The sequence below is a fragment of the Schistocerca nitens genome, chromosome 1 (genome assembly GCF_023898315.1).
Source record: "Schistocerca nitens isolate TAMUIC-IGC-003100 chromosome 1, iqSchNite1.1, whole genome shotgun sequence".
NCBI classification, from domain to species: Eukaryota; Metazoa; Arthropoda; class Insecta; order Orthoptera; family Acrididae; genus Schistocerca; species Schistocerca nitens.
Window position 1 is genome coordinate 403,203,020 of NC_064614.1, and position 26,335 is coordinate 403,229,354.

The 26,335-nt window shown below is 42.1% G+C and overlaps 1 protein-coding gene across 1 annotated transcript in view; it reads left to right on the forward strand.

Moving 5' to 3' along the window:
• The window catches only part of LOC126250209 (M protein, serotype 5-like), a 296,377-nt gene that overhangs the window by 247,894 nt on the left and 22,148 nt on the right, over nucleotides 1-26,335 (forward strand). Inside the window, exon 11 of the mRNA XM_049951543.1 lies at nucleotides 20,713-20,822. Coding sequence (XP_049807500.1) covers nucleotides 20,713-20,822 — 110 coding nt within the window. The remainder of the gene's footprint in view (nucleotides 1-20,712; nucleotides 20,823-26,335) is intronic.

Sequence of the window (26,335 nt, forward strand, 5' to 3'; positions counted from 1 at the left end):
ATTAACGCTGACAGGTACTGTGAGACTCTGAAAAAACTCAGACAGGCAATTCACAACTGGAAAAGAGGAATGTTGAGGAAGGGTGTACACATTCTCCATGACAACACTCGGCCACACATCACTCAGCAATCCGTTGCTCTCCTGCAACAGTTTCAGTGGAACATAATCACCCACCCACCCTATAGTTGACTTGGCGCCCAGTGACTATCACCTGTTCCCTAAGTTAAAAGAACATTGGCCAGAAAGCGATTCAGCTCTGATGATGTGACAGAAGAGGTTCATAACCTTCTGAACAGCACGGCGGCGAGCTGCTATGACATGGGCATACAAAAATTGCTACAGCGTCTACAAAAATGCATCGACAGAAATGATTACATAGAGAAATATCTAAATGTTCAATATGTAAACTGATGTAAAGCATTTTAAAAATAAACAGATCTATGTAGTTATAAAAATATAGGAGACCTTACTTTTGGGATTACCCTCATACTCCGTAAGCCACCATAAGGTGTGTGGCGCAGGGTACCCTGAACCACTACTATTCATTTTCTTTTCTGTTCCACTCGCAAATAGACCGAGGGAAAAATGACTGTCTATATACCTTCCCGTATCTTATCTTCATGGTCCTTATGCGCAATGTGTATTGGCGGCAGTAGAATCGTTCTGCAGTCAACTTCAGATGCCGGTACTCTAATTTTTTCCACAGTACTTCTCGAAAATAAATTCGCCTTCCCTCTAGGGATTCCCATTTGAGTTCCCCAAGCGTCTCCATAACGCTTAAATGTTGTTCAAAGGTACTGGTAACAAATCTAGCAGCCCACCTCTCCACCTCTGATAGCTTCACTGTCCTCCTTAAATCTAATATGGTACAGATCCCAAACACTCGAGCGGTACTCAAGAATAGGTCGCACCAGCGTCCTATATGCTGTCTCCTTTACAGGTGAACCACTTGTTCTCAAAATTCTTCCAATTAACTGAAGTTGACCATTCGTATTCCCTATCACAGTTCTCACATACTTTTTCCGTCTCAAATGGATTTGCAGTGTTAGCACAGACATTTAAACGACTTGGCAATGTCAAGCAGGACACTTGTAATAGTGTACCCAAACATTACTGGTTTGTTCTTCCTACTCATCCGCATTAACTTGCATTTTTCCACATTTAGGGCCAGCTGCCATTCATCACCACAGCCGGAAATTTGTCGAAGCTACCTTCTATCTTCCTACACCCACTCATCTTCGACACCTTACCGTACACGACGCCATCATCGTCAAACAACTGAATATTTCTGCCCACCTTGTCGGACAAATCGTTTGCGTGTATAGAGAACAACAGTGGTCTTATCACACTTCCCTGGGGCACTGCTGATGATACCCCTCTCTCGAATGAACACTCGCCATCGAGGACAACACACTGGGTTCTATTTCTTAAGAAGTATTCGAGACACTCGGATATTTGTGAATTTATTTCACATGCACGTACCTTCGTTAACAGGCTGCAATGGGACACAGTGTCAAATGCTTTTTGGAAATCTAGAAATATGCAATCCGCCTACTGCCCTTCTTCCATAGTTCGCAGTATACCATGTCAGAAAAGGACAAGCTGAGTTTCGCACGACCGATGCTTTCTAAAACCATGCTGATTCGTGGGATAAGCTTCTCAGTCTCAAGAAAGTTTATTGTATTCGAACTGGAAATGTGTTCAAGGATTCCATGGCAGACAGAAGCTAAGGATATTGCTCTGTAATTTTGCAGGTTTGTTCTTTTAGCCTTCTTATGTACCACAGCCATTTTCGCCTTTTTCCAGTCGCTTGGGACTTTGTGCTGAGCGAGAGATTCACGATAAATGCAACTGGGTAAGGGGCCAGTGCCGTAAAATCAAACTGGTATTCCACCTGGACCTGGTGATTTATTTGCTTTCAGTTATTTCAGCAGTTTGTCTAAACTAGGAATGCTTATTACTTTTTCGTCCAATAGGAGTCTGTCTGAAGGTCAGTTGACAGTATTTTTGTACGATTCTCTCGTGTGTACGATTTCTTGGACGTGAAATTAAAAAAAATCGGATTTCGTTTTGCTGTCTTCAACTGCCACTCCAGACTGGTGAACAAGTAACTGAATGGAAACCTTAGACCCGCTTAGGGATTTTACCTAACGCCTGACTTTCCTTGGGTTTTCTGCCAGATCTTTTGCTAAGGTGTGACAGTGGCAGTTGTATGCTTCGCGCATAGATCTTTTCTCAAGATTCACGAATCTCTACTAACCTTCGCTTGTCGTCAATTGTATGTTCCCTTTTGAACCGAGTGTGCAACAGCCTCTGCTTCCTTAGCATCCTCCGAATTTCCTTATTAAACCATGTTGTGTCATTTCCATCCGTTATCCATGTATTAGGCACATAACTCTCCTGACCACGATTTACAATCTGCTTAAACTTTGCCCATAATTCCGCCACATCCATCTTGCTGGAACCGAGTGATGCCAATTGACTGTCTAAGAGAGATTCTAATAACTGCTGATCTGCTGTATCCAGTAAAAACACTCTCCTAGGCTTCTTGACTGATCTATTAACTTTCATAACCATAGTTTCTATAATGACATAATGATTGCTAATGCCCGTTTCTACAATGACATTCTCGATAGGGTACGGCCTGTTTATAGCTACAAGGTCTAAGATATTTCCATTGGGTGTGGGCTGTGGAGCTAGCTGCTCAAGACAGTTTTCAGAAAAAGTGTTACACGGAAACTATGGTTGTTTTAGGCTGTGGCTAGAAGGAAAACGCTGACAGTTTGGAGTGAAAAATGCGAAGCAAGATACACAATTTTTGCGTAGAGAGAGGGAGAGTAATGTGGACATTTATAATGATAATGCATTTGGTTTACTGAGCAATTGTAATATTAAATTAATACGTGAAAGTAAAAACTTACGTATCGATTTTTAAAATGAATTATACAAGGAGGCCAATGAAACTTACATAATTCTAAAGGTAGTTTGCCAGAGGGAAAAGGAAGTAGACATACACAAACGGACATTGATGATTAGCATGGGCATTGATGATGGACCGTTATGCATCAATATGTACGGCTGATATGAAGTTGTTTACCATATGGATTAATGGTTCTTAACAGGTGATGAACAGTATCATTAATAAAGTGCAACCCTGTCTGACAGAATGTTGGATTGGGAATACTTCCGTAAGATGTATGTTTATTTGCACTTTTCAACTCATTTGGTACTGATTTCGTAGCAACAAATCTATTGTTGTTTGTGGAAATATGAAATGATGTAACAGTTGTTATTTACTGATGACTGATTTCATCGATAGCTTTCTCTAAGTAAATGTTCAATAGCTCCAATGATTGCACATGATTCTGGCATGAGATGAAGGCAGTGTTTCTTAAGCAGCAAATTCCATGTACAAAGCTTGTCTTTTAGATAAGCTAAATCATTATGGTTTGAGGGGGGCAGTGCACAAATGGTTTAATTCATACTTAACTGGAAGAATGCAGAAAGTTGAAATAAGTGGTTCAGGTAATGTTAAAACAACAGCTGATACCTCAAATTGGGGGGCTATCAAGTATGGGGTCCCACAGGGTTCGGTCTTAGGTCCTTTACTGTTCTTGATATACATTAATGACTTACCATTCCGCATTGATGAAGATGCAAAGTTAGTTCTTTTTGCTGATGATACAAGTATAGTAATAACATCCAAAAACCAAGAAGTAAGTGATGTAATTTTAAATAATGTTTTTCACAAAATTATTAAGTGGTTCTCAGCAAACGGACTCTTTAAATTTTGATAAAACACAGTATATACAGTTCCGTACAGTAAATGGCACAACTCCAGTAATAAATATAGACTTTGAACAAAAGTCTGTAGTTAAGGTAGAATTTTCAAAATTTTGAGGTGTGTCCATTGATGAGAGGTTAAACTGGAAGCTACACATTGATGGTCTGCTGAAACGTCTGAGTTCAGCTACGTATGCTATTAGGGTTATTGCAAATTATGGTGATAATAATCTCAGTAAATTAGCTTACTATGCCTACTTTCATTTACTGCTTTCGTATGGAATCATATTATGGGGTAATTCATCGTTGAGTAGAAAAGTATTCATTGCTCAAAAACGTGTAATCAGAGTAATTGCTGGACCCCACCCACAGTCATCCTGCAGACATATATTTAAGGATCTAGGGATCCTCACAGTAACCTCACAGTGTATATATTCACTTATGAAATTTGTTGTTAATAATCCAACCCAGTTCAAAAGCAATAGCAGTGTGCATAGCTATAACACGAGGAGAAAGGATGATCTTCACTATGCAGGGTTAAATCTGACTTTGGCACAGAAAGGGGTAAATTATGCTGCACCTACCAAACAGCATCAAAAGCCTGACAGATAGGCAACTAACATTTAAAAATAAATTAACACAATTTCTAGATGACAACTCCTTCTACTCATTGGCTGAATTTTTAGATATAAATTAAGGGGAAAAAACTTAAAGATTAGTGTCATGCAATATTTTGTGTGATGTAATATCTTGTACAGACATCTTTTATTAACCTGACACGTTCCACATCATTACGAAGTGTCGTATTCATGATCTATGGAGCAAGTATTAATCTAATCTAATCTAATCTAACGCTATACGTCTTTTCCGGCTGAGGAGGTCTGGAAGGGTTTGTTTTAATCTCGCCGTTATGACATCAGATATTATTGTCGGGTCTGTGCATAATAATACTATGGGCCTGAAACGTGCTATTCTTTGTGGCTTCTTTGTACTTTTGAACGAGAACAATTATTCTATGGATTTTTTCAGAGTATTCGTGTGCACAACATTGTTTCTCCCTCACTATTTGCGTGAAGAATTTTTTGATGACTAGCCCGAAAATTTTATACAATTCCCAGGGGACACCGTCTAGTCTTAGGGTCGACTGTTTCGGGATGATTTGTATTACGTCCTCTGTTTCTTCTTTGGATACTGATTCTGACAAAGTACTACCGGTAATACCTCTGTGTAATTGATATAGGGCCTATGAACGATCTTGTAACAGCTTTGTATCATCAGGCAATCGTGCTCCGTCAGCCTTCTATGTAGAAGAGTAAATGTATCAATTTGACACCACAGGCCCTAGTCCAGAAACGATTGGTCGAAAGATATAAGTGAAAATCTATACAGGTTACACCTCATCTTCACGTAGCTCTCAAATTGCTGGCCCAGTTTCCGAACCACGATCATGATATACGGAATTTCCGCTGAATACTCCCCAATAATCTCAGATAATTATCCCTGTCTATGGACTACGAATGGCGCACGTAACTTGCTGTCAGAGACACCTAAAATCGTAAGTTTACAGAACAGTTATGATGACTCCCTTTTACCTGCACAAGTTTCACAGGATGCAACATTTATTATAGTTGTAAAAAATGGCATCCCACAGCGTCAGTAAAGGAATGGCCTCATCGCACAAAGTTCTGTCGTACCCTTTCCAATATCCCCGGTATCGTCTCAACAGTGTCACAGACCGATAATTGTTGCCACTAAATCTTCTTCAGTTTTGACACGCGTCTCATACACAGGACTTTTCACATGGTCCCACAGAAGATATAAAGTGCGGTGAGATCAGGTTCGAATGCTGACAATGAAACAGGACCTCCTCTGTGTACCCACTTTTCAGGGAATTAATCACTTTCCGGTATATAACCTCTGAACCATTTATGAAAGAGTAAGTACTGTAAATGGTTCGAAAAAACAAAAATATGTTTCTCCAGCTTTAATTATTTGGCAGTAATGTGTAATACTTGTGTCGTCAAAGGCGATAGTTATCCAGACGAAGCTGTTGCAAAAGGCCAACACAAATGATCCGTCACAATCCCTCAGTTTTTTAATGTCAGCCTGAGTACACAGGAGTGTATTTGTTTTTTTTTTTTAAATAAGGCACTGTGGTAGTTGTTAAACATTAAACATAGGGGCACCGACACATGCTCATTTTCTGTTAGACGGATAGTGCCATCTCTGTGATGTGGACAAGACTTGATTGCTGTGGTTCTGGCGGATTAGCGACGACACCCCTGACCCACCAGCACAGCGGTGTGATCAGGCAAGCACAGTTACGAGCTGTGTGCAAGGAAGTGGTTCTAGAATCTGTGGATGTGTGTATCTAATGCAGTGTAAACTATGCAGAATATCCAAAACACCAGCAATCTTCTATGTCCCTCGTGTCAAAATTATGGCGTAAACTTTTATTGAAGTACGCCAACATATGATCATTTTCCTCCAAAATCAATCAGCTTTATATCAAGCTATGTGTGTACCGAAATCAATCAATTTTGTATCGTAAATATAAGCCATGGACGTGAATGTGGCTGTGTGTATTCTTTACAGCCTAGCTTGTTATGGAATACTAAACTATGGTTTTGCATGAAATTATTTGAATATTTTGCCGTTGGGGGTTCTGCAGTGCAGATATCCTATTATTTTGCTGTGTTATATAACACGCTACCAGCTGAGGTATAACTTCGGTACATCTTTCTAGTCCTTATTGATCTGTTTTATCCCTCTACAGGGCCGTAGAGACTTACAAGGAAAGCAGCTACGACGTGGTTATCAGCATCAAGTTTCGTTATTCATCAGCAGCCACATTTTTCTTATTTTCTACATTTCTTTTACGTTTCCCATCTTTTTACATACACTACTGGCCATTGAAATTGCTACACCAAGAAGAAATGCAGATGATAAACGGGTATTCATTGGACAAATATACACTCCTGGAAATGGAAAAAAGAACACATTGACACCGGTGTGTCAGACCCACCATACTTGCTCCGGACACTGCGAGAGGGCTGTACAAGCAATGATCACACGCACGGCACAGCGAACACACCAGGAACCGCGGTGTTGGCCGTCGAATGGCGCTAGCTGCGCAGCATTTGTGCACCGCCGCCGTCAGTGTCAGCCAGTTTGCCATGGCATACGGAGCTCCATCGCAGTCTTTAACACTGGTAGCATGCCGCGACAGCGTGGACGTGAACCGTATGTGCAGTTGACGGACTTTGAGCGAGGGCGTATAGTGGGCATGCGGGAGGCCGGGTGGACGTACCGCCGAATTGCTCAACACGTGGGGCGTGAGGTCTCCACAGTACATCGATGTTGTCGCCAGTGGTCGGCGGAAGGTGCACGTGCCCGTCGACCTGGGACCGGACCGCAGCGACGCACGGATGCATGCCAAGACCGTAGGATCCTACGCAGTGCCGTAGGGGACCGCACCGCCACTTCCCAGCAAATTAGGGACACTGTTGCTCCTGGGGTATCGGCGAGGACCATTCGCAACCGTCTCCATGAAGCTGGGCTACAGTCCCGCACACCGTTAGGCCGTCTTCCGCTCACGCCCCAACATCGTGCAGCCCGCCTCCAGTGGTGTCGCGACAGGCGTGAATGGAGGGACGAATGGAGGCGTGTCGTCTTCAGCGATGAGAGTCGCTTCTGCCTTGGTGCTAATGATGGTCGTATGCGTGTTTGGCGCCGTGCAGGTGAGCGCCACAATCAGGACTGCATACGACCGAGGCACACAGGGCCAACACCCGGCATCATGGTGTGGGGAGCGATCTCCTACACTGGCCGTACACCACTGGTGATCGTCGAGGGGACACTGAATAGTGCACGGTACATCCAAACCGTCATCGAACCCATCGTTCTACCATTCCTAGACCAGCAAGGGAACTTGCTGTTCCAACAGGACAATGCACGTCTGCATGTATCCCGTGCACCCAACGTGCTCTAGAAGGTGTAAGTCAACTACCCTGGCCAGCAAGATCTGCGGATCTGTCCCCCATTGAACATGTTTGGGACTGGATGAAGCGTCGTCTCACGCGATCTGCACGTCCAGCACGAACGCTGGTCCAACTGAGGCGCCAGGTGGAAATGGCATGGCAAGCCGTTCCACAGGACTACATCCAGCATCTCTACGATCGTCTCCATGGGAGAATAGCAGCCTGCATTGCCGCGAAAGGTGGATATACACTGTACTAGTGCCGACATTGTGCATGCTCTGTTGCCTGTGTCTATGTGCCTGTGGTTCTGTCAGTGTGATCATGTGATGTATCTGACCCCGGGTATGTGTCAATAAAGTTTCCCCTTCCTGGGATAATGAATTCACAGTGTTCTTATTTCAATTTCCAGGAGTGTATTATACTCTAACTGATATGTGATTACATTTTCACGCAATTTGGGTGCATAGATCCTGAGAAATCAGTACCCAGAACAATCACCTCAGGCCGTAATAATGGCCTTAAAACGCCTGGGCATTGAGTCAAACAGAGCTTGATGGCCTTTACAGTTACGGCTGCCCATGCAGCTTCAACACGATACCACATTTCATCAAGAGTAGTGACTGGCGTATTGTGACGAGCCAGTTGCTCGGCCACCATTGACCAGATGTTTTCAGTTGGTGAGATATCTGGAGAATGTGCTGGCCAGGGCAGCAGTCGAACATTTTCTGTATCCAGAAAGGCCCGTACAGGACTTGCAACATGCGGTCGTGCATTATCCTGCTGAAATGTCGGGTTTTGCAGGGATCGAATGAAGGGTAGAGCCGCGGTTCGTAACACATCTGAAATGCAACGTCCACTGTTCAAAGCGTCGTCAGTGCGAACAAGAGGTGACCGAGACGTGTAAGCGATGGCACCCCATACCAACACGCCGGGTGATACGCCAGTGTGGCGATGACGAATACACGTTTCCAATGTGCGTTCACCGCGATGTCGCCAAACACGGATGCGACCATCATGATGCTGTAAACAGAACCTGGATTCATCCGAAAAAATGGCGTTTTGCCATTCGTGCACCCAGGTTCGTCGTTGAGTACACCATGGCTGGCGCTCCTGTCTGTGACGCAGCGTCAAGGGTAACCGCAGCCATGGTCCCCGAGCTGATAGTCAATGCTGCTGCAAACGACGTCGAACTGTTCGTGCAGATGGTCGTTGTCTTGCAAACGTCCCCATCTGTTGACTCAGGGATGGAGACGTGGCTGCACGATCCGTTACAGCCATGCGGATAAGGTGCCTGTCATCTCGACTGCAAGTGATACGAGGCCGTTGGGATCCAGCACGGCGTTCCGTATTACCCTCCTGAACCCACCGATTCCGTATTCTGCTAACAGTCATTGGAACTCGACCAACGCGAGCAACAATGTCGCGATACGATATACCGCAATCGCGATAGGCTGCAATCCGACCTTTATGAAAGTCGGAAACGTGATGGTACGCATTTCTCCTCCTCACACGAGGCATCACAACAACGTTTCACCAGGCAACGCCGGTCAACTGCTGTTTGTGTATGAGAAATTGGTTGGAAACTTTCCTCATGTCAGCACGTTGTAGTTGTCGCCACCGGCGTCAACCTTGTGTGAATGCTCTGAAAAGCTAATCATTTGCATATCACAATATCTTCTTCCTGTGGATTAAATTTCGGGTCTGTAGCACGTCATCTTCGTGGTTTAGCAATTTTAATGGCCAGCAGTGTATTTCCCACTATATGTAAATGTATAAAAATATTAACTGATCTTATTGCTTACCCTTCCAGGTTTCTTTAGCATTCAACAATGATTCGCATCCACCCACCACGCCAGATAGTCTAAAACGTGTCTGCAAGATTATGACACAGAGAGGTGACGAAGTCGTTAGCACATTGGACTCGCACTCGAGAGGATGACGGTTCAAACCTGATTTAGGTTTTCCGTGATTTCCCTTATTCGCTTCAGACCAATTCCGGTGTGGTTTCTTTGAAAGTGCACGGTCCATTTCCTTCCCCATGCTTCCCTAGTCCGTCTCTAAATGATCTCGTTGTCGACGGGACGTTGAACACTAATCTCCTCCTCCTCCTCCTCCTCCTCCTCCTCCAAGATTACGTTTACCTCTTCTTCTTCCAAATGTCCGCCCAGAAAAAGACTTCAGTCAACACATAATGCTAACTTTCAAAGCCATGTTTTCAACAAGTACAACAACATGTGGTAGCTGTCCAGTAGTATTTATAGTAAATGAAAACATCTCCCCCTCCCCCATCTTCCATGCCTCCCGTGACCGAAGTATAATGTAAACAGGAGTACGTACTACTATATGTCACAGTAGCAAAGCGTTTTGTTACCAAACTTTATCTTTGTTTACAGTAACATTACTCTTCTACCCAGTTGTCATCTTTACTGCACACAGAAGATCGCAATTAAATGTTAGACAGTCACAAGTTAAAAATCCTTATCATAATCTTGTACGAGGAAAAAGATAGATTTCTACTTACAGTAAAGATTACATGTTGGGTTGCAGACAGGCAAAACGTAAAGACTGCTCCCAAAATTATCCTAGCTTCAGCCAAATGTAACCTACTGCCCCACACCCTCTACCCCACAGTTTTCTCTGTCCTATCACGTGCTCCCTATTCACGTTCCCTCACCACCTTTGTGTGCCACCCTCTGGCAATTCACCCATCTGTCTTTCCTCTTCCTTCCTCCTTTCCTTTCCCATTCCCCATCCCTTCCACTCTGCCCACTTCCCTACCCCAGTTCCTCCCTACCAATGCCTGGCGGCAATCTTGTCATGGCTTTCTCTAGTTCACGCACTCTCCGCCAGATCACACTCTTCCCTTTCCCCACCAGTACCCTGCTTTCCCTTTCCCGACCACACCCACTCCAGATTTTGATCCTAGCTGCCAGAGATGGCAGTCATATTTGTGAATGAATGAGTGTGTTTCCCTCTCTGAAGAAGGCTTTGACCAAAAGCTAAATGTGTAACAGTCCTTTCGTTGTGCCTGCCTGTAACTCAATGTGTCATCTTTATGGCGAATAACAATCTATCTCTTTCCTTTTATTGTTGATAATCCAAACAGGAGTTTCTATTCTTTGATTTCAGCATAATTTTTTGTTACATCCAAATCCATTAGCATTAAAGTCCTGCCGCTTCTACAACGCATTCTGATTACTCCCTCCTGTGCAGGTTTTTTCATCTGAGAGTAGCAGCTGCAACCTACTTCCCAAATTATTTGCTGGATGTATCCCAATCTCTGTCTTCCTCTACAGTTGTTAGCCTCTACAGATCCCATTAGCACAATGGAAGTTATTCGCCTTGACAGATGGGCTGTCATCCTGTTCCTTCTTTTTGTAAGTGTTTTCCATGTATTCCTTTCTTCGCCGATTCTATGGAGAACCTCCTTATTCCTTACCTTATTAGTCTACCTAATTTTCAACATTCCTCTAGAGCACCATATCTCAAATGCTTCTACTCTCTTCAGCTCGTTTTTCCCACATTCCATGTCTCGCTGCCATACAGTACTGTGCTCCAAACGTACAGTCACAGAAATTTCTTCCTCAAATTAAGACCTGTGTTTGATACTAGTAGACTTCTCTTGGGTAGGAACGCCCTTTTGTCGTGGAACTCTGCTTTATATGTCCTCCTTGCTTCGTACGTCATGGGCTATTTTGCTGCCTATGTAGCAGAATTCCTTAATTTCATCTACTTCATGATCACCAGTTATGAGGTTAGGTTTCTCGCTGTTCTCATTTCTGCTACTTCTCATTACTTTCGTCTTTTGCGATTAACTCTCAATCCATATTCTGTACTCATTAGATTGTTCATTCGATTCAACAGATCCTGTAATTCTTCTTGACTTTCCCTGAGGATAGCAATGTTATCAGCGAATCTGAACATTGGTGTCCTTTCGCCTTGAATTTTAATCCCACTCTTGAACCTTCTCTTATTTCCATCGTTGTTTCTTCGACGTGTATATTGAACGGTAGGGGAGAAAGATACATCCCTGTCTCTCATCCTTTTTCATTCGTGCAGTTCGTTGTTGGTCATCCACTCATATTGTTCCCTCTTTGTTCTTGTACATATTGTGTATTACCCCTGTCTCCCTATAGCTTACACTTATTTTTATCATTTTCATTACTGAACACTTTCTCCAGTTCGACATTTCCTATGAACGCATCTCGATTTTTCTTCAGTCCTGCTTCGATTATCAACCACAATGTCAGAAATGTCTCTCTGGTGCCTCTCTCTTTCTTAAAGCCAAACTGATCGTCATCTAACAGATCCTCAATTTTTTCCGTTCTATTTATTATACTTGTCAGTAATGTGGATGCATAAGTTGTTAAGCAGAGGGTGCGATAATTCTCGTTACTTGTTGACTCTTGCAATCTTGAGAATCGTTGGATGATGTTTCTACGAAAATCTGATGGTATATCGCCAGTCTCATACATTCTGCACACTAACGTGAGAAATCGTTTTGTTGGCACTTCCCCCAATGGTTTCACAAATTCTGATGGAAAAATATGCATCCCTACAGCATTATTTGATTCTGAGTCTTCCAAAGCTCTTCTAAATTTTGATTCTAATACTGGATTTCCCATCTCTTCCCTATCGACAGCTGTTACGTCAACCCATCAAATCATAAAGGCCCTCAATGTACTGTTTCCACCTTTCCTCTGCTGATAACACTGCATTTCCCATTGCACTCTTAATGTTACTGTACTTGCTTTTAATTTCACTGAATGTTGTTATGATTTTTCTCTTCACATTTTCCATGTACCCTTAGGTTCTCTGCACTTCCTATTTATTTCATTCCTGTTGTTGTTGTTGTGGTCTTCAGTCCTGAGACTGGTTTGATGCAGCTCTCCATGCTACTCTATCCTGTGCAAGCTTCTTTATCTCCCAGTACCTACTGCAACCTACATCCTTCTGAATCTGCTTGGTGTATTCATCTCTTGGTCTCCCTCTACAATTTTTACCCTCCACGCTGCCCTACAATACTGAACTGGTGATCCCTTGATGCCTCAGAACATGTCCTACCAACCGTTCCCTTCTTCTAGTCAAGCTGTGGCACGAACTCCTCTTCTCCCCAGTCCTATTCAATACTTCCTCATTAGTTATGTGATCTACCCATCTAATCTTCAGCATTCTTCTGTAGCACCACATTTCAAAAGCTTCTATTCTCTTCTTGTCCAAACTATTTATCGTCCATGTTTCACTTCCATACATGTCTACACTCCATACAAATACTTTCAGAAATGACTTCCTGACACTTAAACCTATACTCAATGTTAACAAATTTCTCTTCTTCGGAAATGCCTTCCTTGCCATTGCCAGTCTACATTTTATATCCTCTCTACTTCGACCATCATCAGTTATTTTGCTCCCCAAATAGCAAAACTCCTTTACTACTTTAATTGTCTCATTTCCTAATCTAATTCCCTCAGCATCACCTGACTTAATTCGACTACATTCCATTATCCTCGTTTTGCTTTTGTTGATGTTCATCTTATATCCTCCTTTCAAGACACTATCCATTCCGTTCAACTGCTCTTCCAAGTCCTTTGCTGTTTCTGGCATAATTACAATGTCATCAGCAAACCTCAAAGTTTTTATTTCTTCTCCATGGATTTTATTACCTACTCCAAATTTGTCTTTTGTTTCCTTCACTGCTTGCTCAATATAGAGATTGAATAACATCGGGGAGAGGCTACAACCCTGTCTCACTTCCTTCCCAACCACTGCTTCCCTTTGATGTCCCTCGACTCTTTATAACTGCCATCTGGTTTCTGTACAAACTGTAAATAGCTTTTCGCTCCCTGTATTTTACCCCTGCCACCTTCAGAATTTGAAAGAGAGTATTCCAGTCAACATTGTCAAAAGCTTTCTCTAAGTCTACAAATTCTAGAAAAGTAGGTTTGCCTTTCCTCAATCTAGCTTCTAAGATAAGTCGTAGGGCCCGTATTGCCTCACGTGTTCCGATATTTCTACGGAATCCAAACTGATCTTCCCTGAGGTCGGCTTCTACCAGTTTTTCCATTCGTCTGTAAAGAATTCACGTTAGTATTTTGCAGCTGTGACTTATTAAACTGATAGTTCGGTAATTTTCCCATCTGTCAACACCTGCTTTCTTTGGGATTGGAATTATTATATTCTTCTTGAAGTCTGTGGGTATTTCGCCTGTCTCATACATCTTGCTCACCAGATGGTAGAGTTTTGTCATGACTGGCTCTCCCAAGGCCATCAGTAGTTCTAATGGAATGTTGTCTACTCCCGGGGCCTTGTTTCGACTCAGGTCTCTCAGTGCTCTGTCAAACTCTTCACGCAGTATCGTATCTCCCATTTCATCTTCATCTACATCCTCTTCCATTTCCATAACGTTGTCATCGAGTTCATTGCCCTTGTATAGACCCTCTATATACTCCTTCCACCTTTCTGCTTTCCCATCTTTGCTTAGAACTGGGTTTCCATCTGACCTCTTGATATTCATACAAGTGGTTCTCTTTCCTCCAAAGGCCTCTTTAATTTTCCTGTAGGCAGTATCTATCTTACCCCTAGTGAGATAAGCCTCTACATCCTTACATTTGTCCTCTAGCCATCCCTGCTTAGCCATTTTGCACTTCCTGTCTATTTCATTTTTGAGGCGTTTATATTCCTTTTTGCCTGCTTCATATACTGCATTTTTATATTTCCTCCTTTCATCAGTTAAATTCAATATTTCTTCTGCTACCCAGGGATTTCTACTAGACCTCGTCTTTTTACCTACTTGATCCTCTGCTGCCTTCACTACTTCATCCCTCAAAGCTACCCATTCTTCTTCTGCTGTATTTCCTTCCCCCCTTCTTGTCAATTGTTCCCTTGTGCTCTCCCTGAAACTCTGTACAACCTCAGGTTTAGTCAGTTTATCCAGGTCCCATCTCCTTAAATTCCCACCTTTTTGCAGTTTCTTCAGTTTTAATCTGCAGTTCATAACCAATAGATTGTGGTCAGAGTCCACATCTGCCCCTGGAAATGTCTTACAATTTAAAACCTGGTTCCTAAATCTCTGTCTTACCATTATATAGTCTATCTGATACCTTTTAGTATCTCCAAGCTTCTTCCATGTATACAATCTTCTTTTATGATTCTTGAACCAAGTGTTAGCTATGATTAAGTTGTGCTCTGTGCAAAATTCTACCAGGCGGCTTCCTCTTTAGTTTCTTACCCCCAATCCATTTTCACCTACTACGTTTCCTTCTCTCCCTTTTCCTACTGACGAATTCCAGTCACCCATGACTATTAAATTTTCGTCTCCCTTCATTATCTGAATAATTTCTTTTATTTCATCATACATTTATTCAATTTCTTCGTCATCTGCAGAGCTAGTAGGCATATAAACTTGTACTACTGTGGTAGGCGTGGGCTTCGTATCTATCTTGGCCACAAAAATGCGTTCACTATGCTGTTTGTAGTAGCTTACCCGCATTCCTATTTTCCTATTCATTATTAAACCTACTCCTGCATTACCCCTATTTGATTTTGTGTTTATAACGATGTATTCACCTGACCAGAAGTCTTGTTCCTCCTGCCACCGAACTTCACTAATTCCCACTATATCTAACTTTAACCTATCAATTTCCCTTTTTAAATTTTCTAACCTACCTCCCCGATTTAGGGATCTGACATTCCACGCTCCGATCTGTAGAACGCCAGTTTTCTTTCTCCTGATAACGATATCCTCTTGAGTAGTCCCCGCCCGGAGATCCGAATGGGGGACTATTTTACCTCCGGAATATTTTACCCAAGAGGACGCCATCATCATTTATCCATACAGTAAAGCTGCATGCCCTCGGGAAAAATTACGGACGTAGTTTCCCCTTGCTTTCAGCCGTGAACAGCAAGGCCGTTTTGGTTAGTGTTACAAGGCCAGATCAGTCAATCATCCTGACTGTTTCCTCTGCAACTACTGAAAAGGCTGCTGCCCCTCTTCAGGAACCACACGTTTGTCTGGTCTCTCAACAGATACCCCTCCCTTGTGGTTGCACCTACGGTACGGCTATCTGTATCGCTGAGGCACGCAAGCCTCCCCACCAACGGCAAGGTCCATGGTTCAGGGCGGGGGGATTTCATTCCTAGGTGCCTTGTATTTCTGTACCGCGGAATTTCGCTGAACAGTTTTGTAATTCCTCCTTTTGTAGATCAAACGGATTATTTCTTCCGTTACGCATGGTTTCTTCACAGTTACCTTCCTTGCATGTAAGTTTTTCCTTCTGCCCTCCGTGATTCCTCTGTTTTGGGATACTCATTTCTCTTCGACTGAACTGCCTACTGAGCTATTCATTATCGCATTATCTACAGGCTCAGAGAACTTACAGCATATGTGTTCATTTCTTAGTGCTTCCGTATTCCACTTCTTTGCGCATTTATTCTTTCTGACTAGTCTCTTAAATTTCAGCTTACTCTTCATTATTACCAAATTGTGATCTGAGTCTATATATGATCGTGGGTGTGGCTTACAGTCCAATATCTGATTTGGGAATCTCTGGCTGACGATGAAGTAATGTGACTGAAGGCTTCCAGTATCTACATCTACAGCAACACTTACACTCTGCAAACCGCCGTGACGTACATTACAGAGGGTATGTGCCATTGTACTATTCACTAGGATTTCTTTCCATTCCATTCGCGTAAGGAGGGCCGGGAGACTGACTGAATGCCTCTGAGCGTGCAGAGATTTTTCTAATCTTATCCACACGACCCCAATATGAGTGATAAGTGGGGGATTGTAGTATATTGCTAGAGTCATCATTTAAAGCCGGTTCTTGAAACTTTATTAATTATTATTATTGTTTCGTAATATTTGTTAATAGACTTTCTCGGGATAGTTTACGCCTCTCTTCAAGAGCCTTCAGTACCTCTGTGACACTCTCCCTCGCATTACACAAACCTGTGACCATTCATGCAGCACTTCTCTGTATATGTTCAATATTTCCTGTTAGTTCTAATTGGTATGGGTCCCACAAACATGAGCAATATTCGAGATCCCATCACATGAGTGATTTATAAGCAGTCTCTTTTGTAGAGCTAATTGTACTTGCCCAGTATTGTACCAATAAACCGAAGTTTACCACTTGCTTTACCCATGACCGTACCTTTGTGATCATTCCATTTCACATCCCTACAAAGCGTTAAGGCGGGTCCACAACTGAGCGCGCCGCGCTGCGCAAAACGGCCTTGCGCGGCTCTGCGCGCTCAGTGTGGACGGCGAACCGCGCCGCGCAGTTTCCCGGCCGTTGTCGGTACATCAAAGGAAGTGGCGCGTTTGCGCGCGCTCAGTTTAGACGGGGCTTCGGCTCGCTCCATCTTCAGACCGTGCCCGCGCTCCAACTGGAACACAGTGCGCGCCCCGGAGCGGCGCGGCGGGTCGCGGACGGCGCACTCCCCTCTGTTACAGCTGTGCGCGGGATGCAGCAGCGCGGCGCAGCACGGCGTGCTCTGTGTGGACCCGCCTTTACATCCAGGGATTTGTATGAGTTGGCCTATTCCAACAGTGACTCACTGATATTATAGTCATATGATATTACTTTTTCTTCGTTTTGTGAAGTGCAAAATTTTTCATTTCTGAACATTTAAAGTAAGTTGCCAATCTCTGCACCACTTTTAAATCTTATGAACATTTGACTGAATTTTTGTGCAGCTTCTTTCAGACAGTACTTGATTATAGATAACTGCATTATCTGCAGAAAGCCTGATTTTACTATTAATATTATCTGCAAGTCATTAATATACAAAATCAACAGTAAGGGTCCCAACACACTTCCCTGGGACACACTCGGAGTTACTTCTACATGTGACGATGACTCGCCACCCAAGATAACATTTTGCGTCCTCCCTACCAAAAAGTCCTCAATCCAGTAGAAATTTCACTTGATACCTTATATTATCGCACGTTTGTCAGTAAGAGTAAGTGTGGTACTGATCTAATGCTTTTCTGAAATCAAGAAATACTGCATGTATCACACTGCTTTGATCCTAAGCTTTCAGTATGTCATGTGAGAAAAGTGCGAGTTGGGTTTCACATGACTGATGCGGATTGGCACTGAAGACGTCATTTTGTTCAAGATACCCCGTTATGTTTGAGCTCAGAATGTTCTAAGATTTTACAACAAATCGATATCAAGGATATTTGACGGTAGTTTTGTGGATCGCTTCTACTACCCTTCTTGTAGACATGTGTGGGTTGGGTTGTTTGGGGGAGGGGTGGAGACCAAACAGCGAGGTCATCGATCTCATCGGATTAAGGAAGGAAGTCGGCCGTGCCCTTTCGAAGGAACCATCGCGGCATTTGCCTGGAGCGATTTAGGGAAATCACGGAAAACCTAAATCAGGATGGTCGGACGCGGGATTGAACCGTCGTCATTCCGAATGCGAGACCAGTGTGCTAACCACTGCGCCATCTCGCTCTGTTGACATGTGTGATCTGTGCTTTTTTCCAAGAGCTGGGCATGGGTTTTTGTTTGAGGGATCTACGATAAATTGTAGCCAGAAGACGGGCCAACTCAGCCGCAAATTCAGTATAGAATCTGATAGGGATTCCATTGGGTCCTGGAGTTTCATTCAATTTTAAGGATCTCAACACCACTGACACTAATATTGATTTCAGTCATCTTTTCAGGGTATGAGTATTACATTGGGGCAATTCTTCTGCGTTTTCCTTTGTAAAGGAACATTTGAAAACGGAATTAAGCATTTCAGTTTTTGCTTTGGTACCCTCAGTTTCAGTTCCTGTCTCATTCGCTAGGGACTGGACACTAGCTTTGTTGCCACTAACAGCCTTTCATACGACCAGAATGTCTTTGCGTTCTGTGAAAGATCATTTGACAATACTCTGCTATGATAGTAAAACTTTTTAAGACGTGTTAAGGTCTTGTGCTCATCTTTTATTTATCTGTGTAAGCCTGATTGTGCTAAATATGACGAGGTTGCACGATTATTTGCCGATCTGTTACAAGATGATGATTTTACGTCTGGCATTTCGTACGGAGCTAATATTTTTCTTAATTTATGGCTCACTTTGAGCTTAGTAACTTGTTAAGCGTCTTGCGATATATGTTAAAGACATAAAACCAAATACTTGAAAATGACATAAAGGCCGAAACCTTGTCTGTGCTCAAGTAAGCAATAAAATAGTTAAATGACGGTGTGTTTCTTTAAAAAATATATATGACTGTTGCACAGCAACATCAAAATGAGTTATATATGATGAACTGGTATTCCAAAGACATATTTGTCAAAAAAGACAGAAATATCTCTATATTGCTTTATGTATGCCCATTACGTGTGTGCTTCAGTGGCACTTGTCACATGGGTTGTTTATTAAGTGTTTCTTAGATAAATATATCCTAATTTTAAATTTTACACACACACACACACACATATATATATATATATATATATATATATATATATATATATATATATATATATATATATATAACTTCGTGAAATATAAAATATCTTATGTTGTATTTGTGTTTTCATTTTACATTGGTTTTTTGGTTTTCAAGTCGTAACCTTTTCAGATTTAATTGTGTTATCTTTTAAATAGTTTGTACATTATTTTGTAAGATTATTGTAAATCTGTAGACCTACGACAATGAGGAAATGCAGAACTGTTTGGGTAAAAACGTGTTGAATGAACTTTGATTTTACGCACTATACATATTACACAATTGAAATGTCATGAGAGGAGTGGGAAGGAAGAGAAGATTCCCTGACTTTTTTCATCAGACTTACCCTAGCACACAGGCAGTGGGGTGGGGACAAGTGGTGTGAGGGAAACGTTGCATGCTGGAACGCCTAGTTTGCATCACTGATAGTGATGCCAACACACCAACTGATATGTATATATCAGCTAGTCCACTCTGGTACACAGTTTTAATCTGCCAGGAAGTTTCATATCAGCGCACACTCGGCTGCAGACTGAAAATTTCATTCTGGAAACATCCCCCTGGCTGTGGCAAAGTCCAAGGTTCGCAGGAGAGCTCCTGTGAAGTTTGGAAGGTAGGAGACGAGGTACTGGCGGAATTAAAGCTGTGAGGACGGGGCGTGAGTCGTGCTTGGGTAGCTCAGGTGCGCGGGCCCCCGGGACACACTCCCGGGCGGCCGGCTGCTCAGCTATAGTTGACGCAGCGCCGACACGGTAGCTCGGCGTGTTCGGTCACAGAGCTGGTTGGCCTCTGTAATAATAATAATAAAAAAAAAACTGAGTGGAAGGATCAACTTGAACGGCTGTCATGTGACGTCCGCAACGACCAAAGACAACGATCAACATTTAAAAAAAAAAAAGGTGGTAGAGCACTTGCCCGCGAAAGGCAAGATGACGAGTTCGAGTCTCGGTCCGGCACATAATTTTAATCTGTCAGGAAGTTTCATATCAACGCACACTCCACTGCAGAATGAAAATCTCATTCTACTCCTACAAGATGTTTTGCCAGTCTGTAGGTGGGCGAACTGATTGTACTAACAAAGGGCCTAAGAGGGACATTTTCCTTACATATATTTCGGAAATCAGTGAAGCCTGGGAGGTCTGTCGACACGAGGCATTAATTCGTCTGCTAAACCACAGTCTTTTCATAACTTTCCTGTCTTCCTGACTATGGCCTATGTCGGATCGCGACTGAGCTTCCGGTACGCGTCGTCTTCGAATAAATTTAGCTCCTTCAGGTGGAAGTCGTCAGTGTTCAGAATCAGTGTCATTTCCTTTGTCGTCTGGTAAGACAAAGTCCTCGTTCTCACGCAAAAACCGTAAGCCACGTCGTTCCTTCTGGCCAATATTACATTAGAAACGTATCTAATTAATGTTTTAGACCACATTTCATTTCTGAATGTCTAAAAAGACGTGTACTGCTCGGTCAGTGAAAATGACTCATATGTACTTTTACAGATAGTGGGTCATCTGAGGCCGCACTGCGTCAAGAAATGGAAGCAGAATGCGAAGCAAAGCTCGCAGCTCTTAGGAGTGAACACCAGAAGGAACTGGAACGACGTGAGCAGGTAATATTTGAAGACATAATCAGACAGTATAGCATAGTTTGTAAGATCCTGCCTAAAATGCAGTATTTCATGTGCAGATTTGGTGGATACACAACTAATAAGCGCTACTGTTTATATTTGATCAGTAAATTGAAAGTTATAAGTGTTTCTAGTTTGTGGGGTTCCAAGATATAACCAATGCAGACATATGTAACTAAATGTACTTTATGTGGACAGTTGTATATCTGTCGTCATTCATCTTACTACAGATTGATGTGGGTATATGTTAGGGTAAGAAGAAATTGTAAATTCTGGGAGTATTCAGATTTTCACATAGAATTAAAGCCACAAGAGAGGTAGTTAGTAGACTGGCTGACGAGCATTATTTAGCGCTACCTGTGTTAACATGTCATACTGTTAACCGTCATCCTTTATTTACTCATTTTTCATTTGATTTGAAAGAGGAGTGTTTGTATATCATTCTGAATGCTGAAAATTTGCTGAAATTGTTTTCGGAATCTTGCCTACCATGTCTTCAATAATAAATGCACGAAATTATTTAGGTGAAACGTTGATGATTGGTGTCTGTATTATTACCTGTGTTCTGCAACTGTCCTGTATTTTACATTTATTGATGTATTACTTTGCTTATGTGATGAAGCTTGTTTCATCCGAGTTATCCTTGAGATAAAGGGAGACATGGATGAAAGCTTGTAGTATAATTTATAACATTTCGAAAACTCGAAAAGCATAAGACCATTAGTTACTGTTGTGACTAAAAACTTCGGAACTGTATGGAACATATGGTGAAATATGTATTTTTTTTCCTTTTGAAGCATTGTAAGGCATTTACAGTTTCTTTTGGCATTGCCCCAGAAATTGTTCTTGCAGATTTTAATGAAAATTTAAATCAAGTGTGCTTACACACCGGTAAATATGAGTTAGAGGGTGAAAGTTATATAAGTTCCTATGAACTACGTAAAGTATAACATGCAAAATGTAAACTATTCTCTGATATTGACTATAGGTATCTATTTGTAGATGGGTTGTCGTTTTATAAAATTAGGATTTGTATAAACTGAGTCATCAGAGAGATAGTTTAGCTAGTTACCGCTTTTGATGTATTTCCAACAACTTACGATCAGCCAAAACTTCGATGGATATTCAATCAGCTAGTAGTAGTTAGGTCGTAATGTACACCTGACAACAGCAAAATTGGGCCACTGCTGAATGCAACCAACATAACGTAGCTGTGTCGCAGGTCCTCTAAATGTGGAAAAATTGTGGGTCACAGTTGTTTGACTATACACAATGTGCTGCCTGGGACCCCAATCCCACACGATACTGATGTTGACCCCACACGAAGAGGTGTCAACTATGAAATTCTCTTTCACTACTAGTTAGGATCACAACGTTCATAAAGACCTAGAGGAGTTTTGGCATCATGAGAAAACAACGAAATAATGGGACAATATCACATCGAAGGTTCAAATACAGAGAAAAATTGGAATCGGAGCTCGAATCCCAGTCCAGTCAAATTCTCCAGGTCACCTAAAATAACAAATGAACGTCCTATGATCTTACTAAAATAACATTACTAGTGAAAGAAAGCTTACTATAGACAGAGTTCCTGCGAGCAGCAACTTCTGCCTCCGGCGGCCAAAACTAATCAAACTCTGTTCCAGTCAGTAGCGAATCGACATATATATATAAGAGAATTTAAATAAAAAGAAATAAATCAGTTTATATTTGGAAATATATTTTAACATTGATCATTGATATCTCAGCATATTAAACTTGATTCATAACTAAACTGGTGCCTTATTTAGGATTGTGAAAATGTGAGTTTGTAATCTTACAGAACACATCAAATATGGAGCCAAGATTGGGAGACTGCATACAACACTGCATTCATAAAATAACAAACGTAGAACGTTGAAACATATGCAAGAGGAAATTAACCACTACCAACCGATTCAATTTTGAGCCAAAGAAGTTACGTTCGTAGCGCAATCCTGTCCGTCATGTAATTACCACACACTGGTACACTAAATTCATACTAACTCTCTGTGAAATTTCCCCGAAAAGAATAACTGAGGGCTACTTTGATGATTACACCACATGCTTCACGTGGTCAACTTGGTTTACACAAAGAGTGTAACTCCACAATAATTTTGATAATTAAAATTAATTAGACCGAAAAGCAATTTACAAAAGAAAAACCTCGAACTGGTTACTAACGTCTTACTATTAACCTGATGGGTCAAACAATTTAAGCACGTGGTACTGGTCTCACAAAGTACACCCCACGTGGGTTGAACATAAAGAAAAGTTGCTATATTGAAAATATTGTCAAGACGAGACGTTATAATCTCACGCACATTCGCATTTAAGATTGATGATCTTAGTTAGAGTTACGGATCATCAACATGTGGTTCCACTTTACTCACAAAGTAGTGACAAAGCAACCACTGGAAGATATTCTGAACTTCACATTCGAATTACACTGCGTTGATTTTAGATCTAAAACCTGAAATAAAGGTGATTAAATTTCCAGTTAGGCTGAACTTAAGAAATCCATTGTCCTACGGACTTAACAGAGACTCGCCTAGCCGGAGATCTTACCACTTCAGACGCTCGCCGCGGACAGACTGCCGTGGTCCCTTCGTGGGGGGTGCCTCACAAATACAAACGGAAGTGACCCATAATCCATCGGTCTGCCAGGAACATCAGGCTGACAGAAGGTCAGAGACAGTTACGCTCATTTTCTAATCAGCCAGTAACACAACGCTGTTATGGAAACATGTTTGTGAAAGGCTCGTGGGTATCTGTCATGGTAAGACCATTTTCAGCACCATCAACCAGTGGCCACTTGATACAGACCGACGTCTGCCCAAGTGATTGCGACACATTGGGCTTAGAGCCTATGATCTCCAGCGGACATTACTGCGCTCGAAAGAAAGTATAACATGTAATGTTGCGCATGATATAGTGCTACATTTCATCATGCTCCGTGGCGATTTTATTTGGCATGTCGCTATAAGCGTATTTAACTATTTTGTTGAAGTTTGAAGTATAGCTCGTGCCATGACAGCCTGAATATTTCTCATTTTTGACGTTATGAAGACCGTCACTTATGCAGAAACAGAGTCTAAACCAGAACAAAGTCTAACATTTGTGATATTATGTTCTGTCTGTGTTTAATAAAAGGGTGAAAGCAGTGGAGGCAATTCGAAACACCTGCTCCCTGTATGGAGTAAGTGCTATCGAGAAGCCGGCCGAAGTGGCCGTGCGGTTAAAGGCGCTGCAGTCTGGAACCGCAAGACCGCTACGGTCACAGGTTCGAATCCTGCCTCGGGCATGGATGTTTGTGATGTCCTTAGGTTAGTTAGGTTTAACTAGTTCTAAGTTCTAGGGGACTAATGACCTCAGCAGTTGAGTCCCATAGTGCTCAGAGCCATTTGAACCATTTTTTTTTGCTATCGAGAAAGTCAAGTTTTATCGTTGCTGGTAAGATGGTTTTCAGATAAATTAATCACCACATTCTGGAAGACAAACAGGCATTGATGAAGGACGTTTCCGCGATTTACTACTATGGTCAGTGACAGTGTATCCGATAACCGGCAATTGCGATGACCAATTAACATTTGTGCGATACTTGCCTGCAGTAGTCATACTGAGGTTAAAAGAAAGGAAGGACGATTGCTGTATTACATCTCATCGGAGACATGTATAGACGCGAAGCAGGATCTCGACCTGGGAGGGATAGGAAACGATGTCGTCTGTGCCCTTGATCCTGGCATTTCCCATAATAGATTTAAGGAGGTCACCGTAAACCTAAATCAGTCCGGTCTGATGGCGATTTGAAGTACTATACGGTAACTTCATAAGGAGAAAACATTGGGTAAGTCATAACAAACAGTATCTCAAACGAAGGCCTGTAACACCCACAAAATGTATTGTTATTGATATACTTCTGATGGGACGAAGAAGGTGTTTTGTGTTGCAAAGTGCTCCACAGGAATGTGTCCTTCGCAGCTGACATCTGTTGCCAGCAGATGAGAGCAATTGCAGAGTAACAAACGCGACCTGGAAGACAGCACCAAGAAGCTACTTTGGCAAACACGCCTACTGCATGTATTCTAATTTGGCACCCACCTGCGTTTCCTTTCTCGCCCCTATCGATCAACCACCAAGAAAGTTAGTTTTTGTTTCCTTTTGTTTGTTTCTGTTTGTTTTGCTTTGATGATTGCGCTTTAAACGTGGCTTAACTCAGAATCGACAAGTCGCTACTTGTATGGGATAGAAAGCTACCTGTGCATCATCAGACGGTTTTCGATAACGAGATGGAATATATTGTTGATTGGTTCTCTGATATTTGTGTCCATTTTGTTCAGTAACCTAAGGGGAAACGCTATTAATATGCGCTACACTAATAGAAATAGTGTCTCCAGTAACTTTATCAGACTCCAACATAAATACGAAAATGTGGCTGTTGGAGTTGTTGCTGAATGAAAAACAGTTAACAGAGTATTCAGTGATACGGTAGAATTGACAGTTTGTATATTTTCAGAAGCAGTTCTACAGTATTTTATGTTTCTTACCTCTAGATCTACTTGTTACTGAACGTAGTGAGACGTCTTGCGATGGCAAAATTTCTAAAGATGTCGTTCAGAGTTCTATGTACATCTTTGTAGCTCTGTCACAAAGGAGGTAAAATGTTACTCTCGCATCAGTTTGGCACTGAGAGCTACTACCACTATCTCTTTACAGTGCATCGAAATTTTCATGGAGCAAACGACCAAATGCTGCGCTCATCGTCTTCTCATTACCCTTGTGATGGCTGATAGAGATAGTTTGCAATGTACACAACGAGATTAGTAATCTACCCAGTCTGCAAACACATACTTGATAAGTCGATGTCACACCAAACTGGAATTCATTCAGAATCTTTGATAGGTATACCATGAATGTATCTAGTCGATCTCACAAGAACATTCTCTGTCATTCCAGGAAATAAAAAAACTAAGGAGAATTTGACAGTTGCGTGTTGGGTCGACAACGACGATATGTGCGGGCAGCATAGAACTATTCGTTGCGTTACCCCTAGCCGAACATGTGTACATCTCGTTACTGGTGAAGAAACAATAAATATTTCATGTCTATTTGTAGCTATAAGACAACAGCGAAAGCTGCTGCATTCGGATCACTCCCAGGCAAAAATCATTCGTATCGTCGTTCCAGGTTCCAGTACCACGCTATTGGTGAACATATTTAATATCTGACATCTGATTGTAGGGCTGTACACAGCAGACAGCCGACCATGTGAAGAAGAGCTTGGGATAGAAGAAGAAGATAAAGTTGCAGATGATGACAAAGGAAATGCAGTACTAACGAGTGAGATTGAAGCACCTATGAAGGAGATGAAAAATGGAAAGGCAATGGGAATTGATGAGATTCCTGCGGAACTGTTAAAGTCATTGGAGAAAGAAGGGAAAAGGGAGTTGATTGAATTGTGTAATCAAATATACATG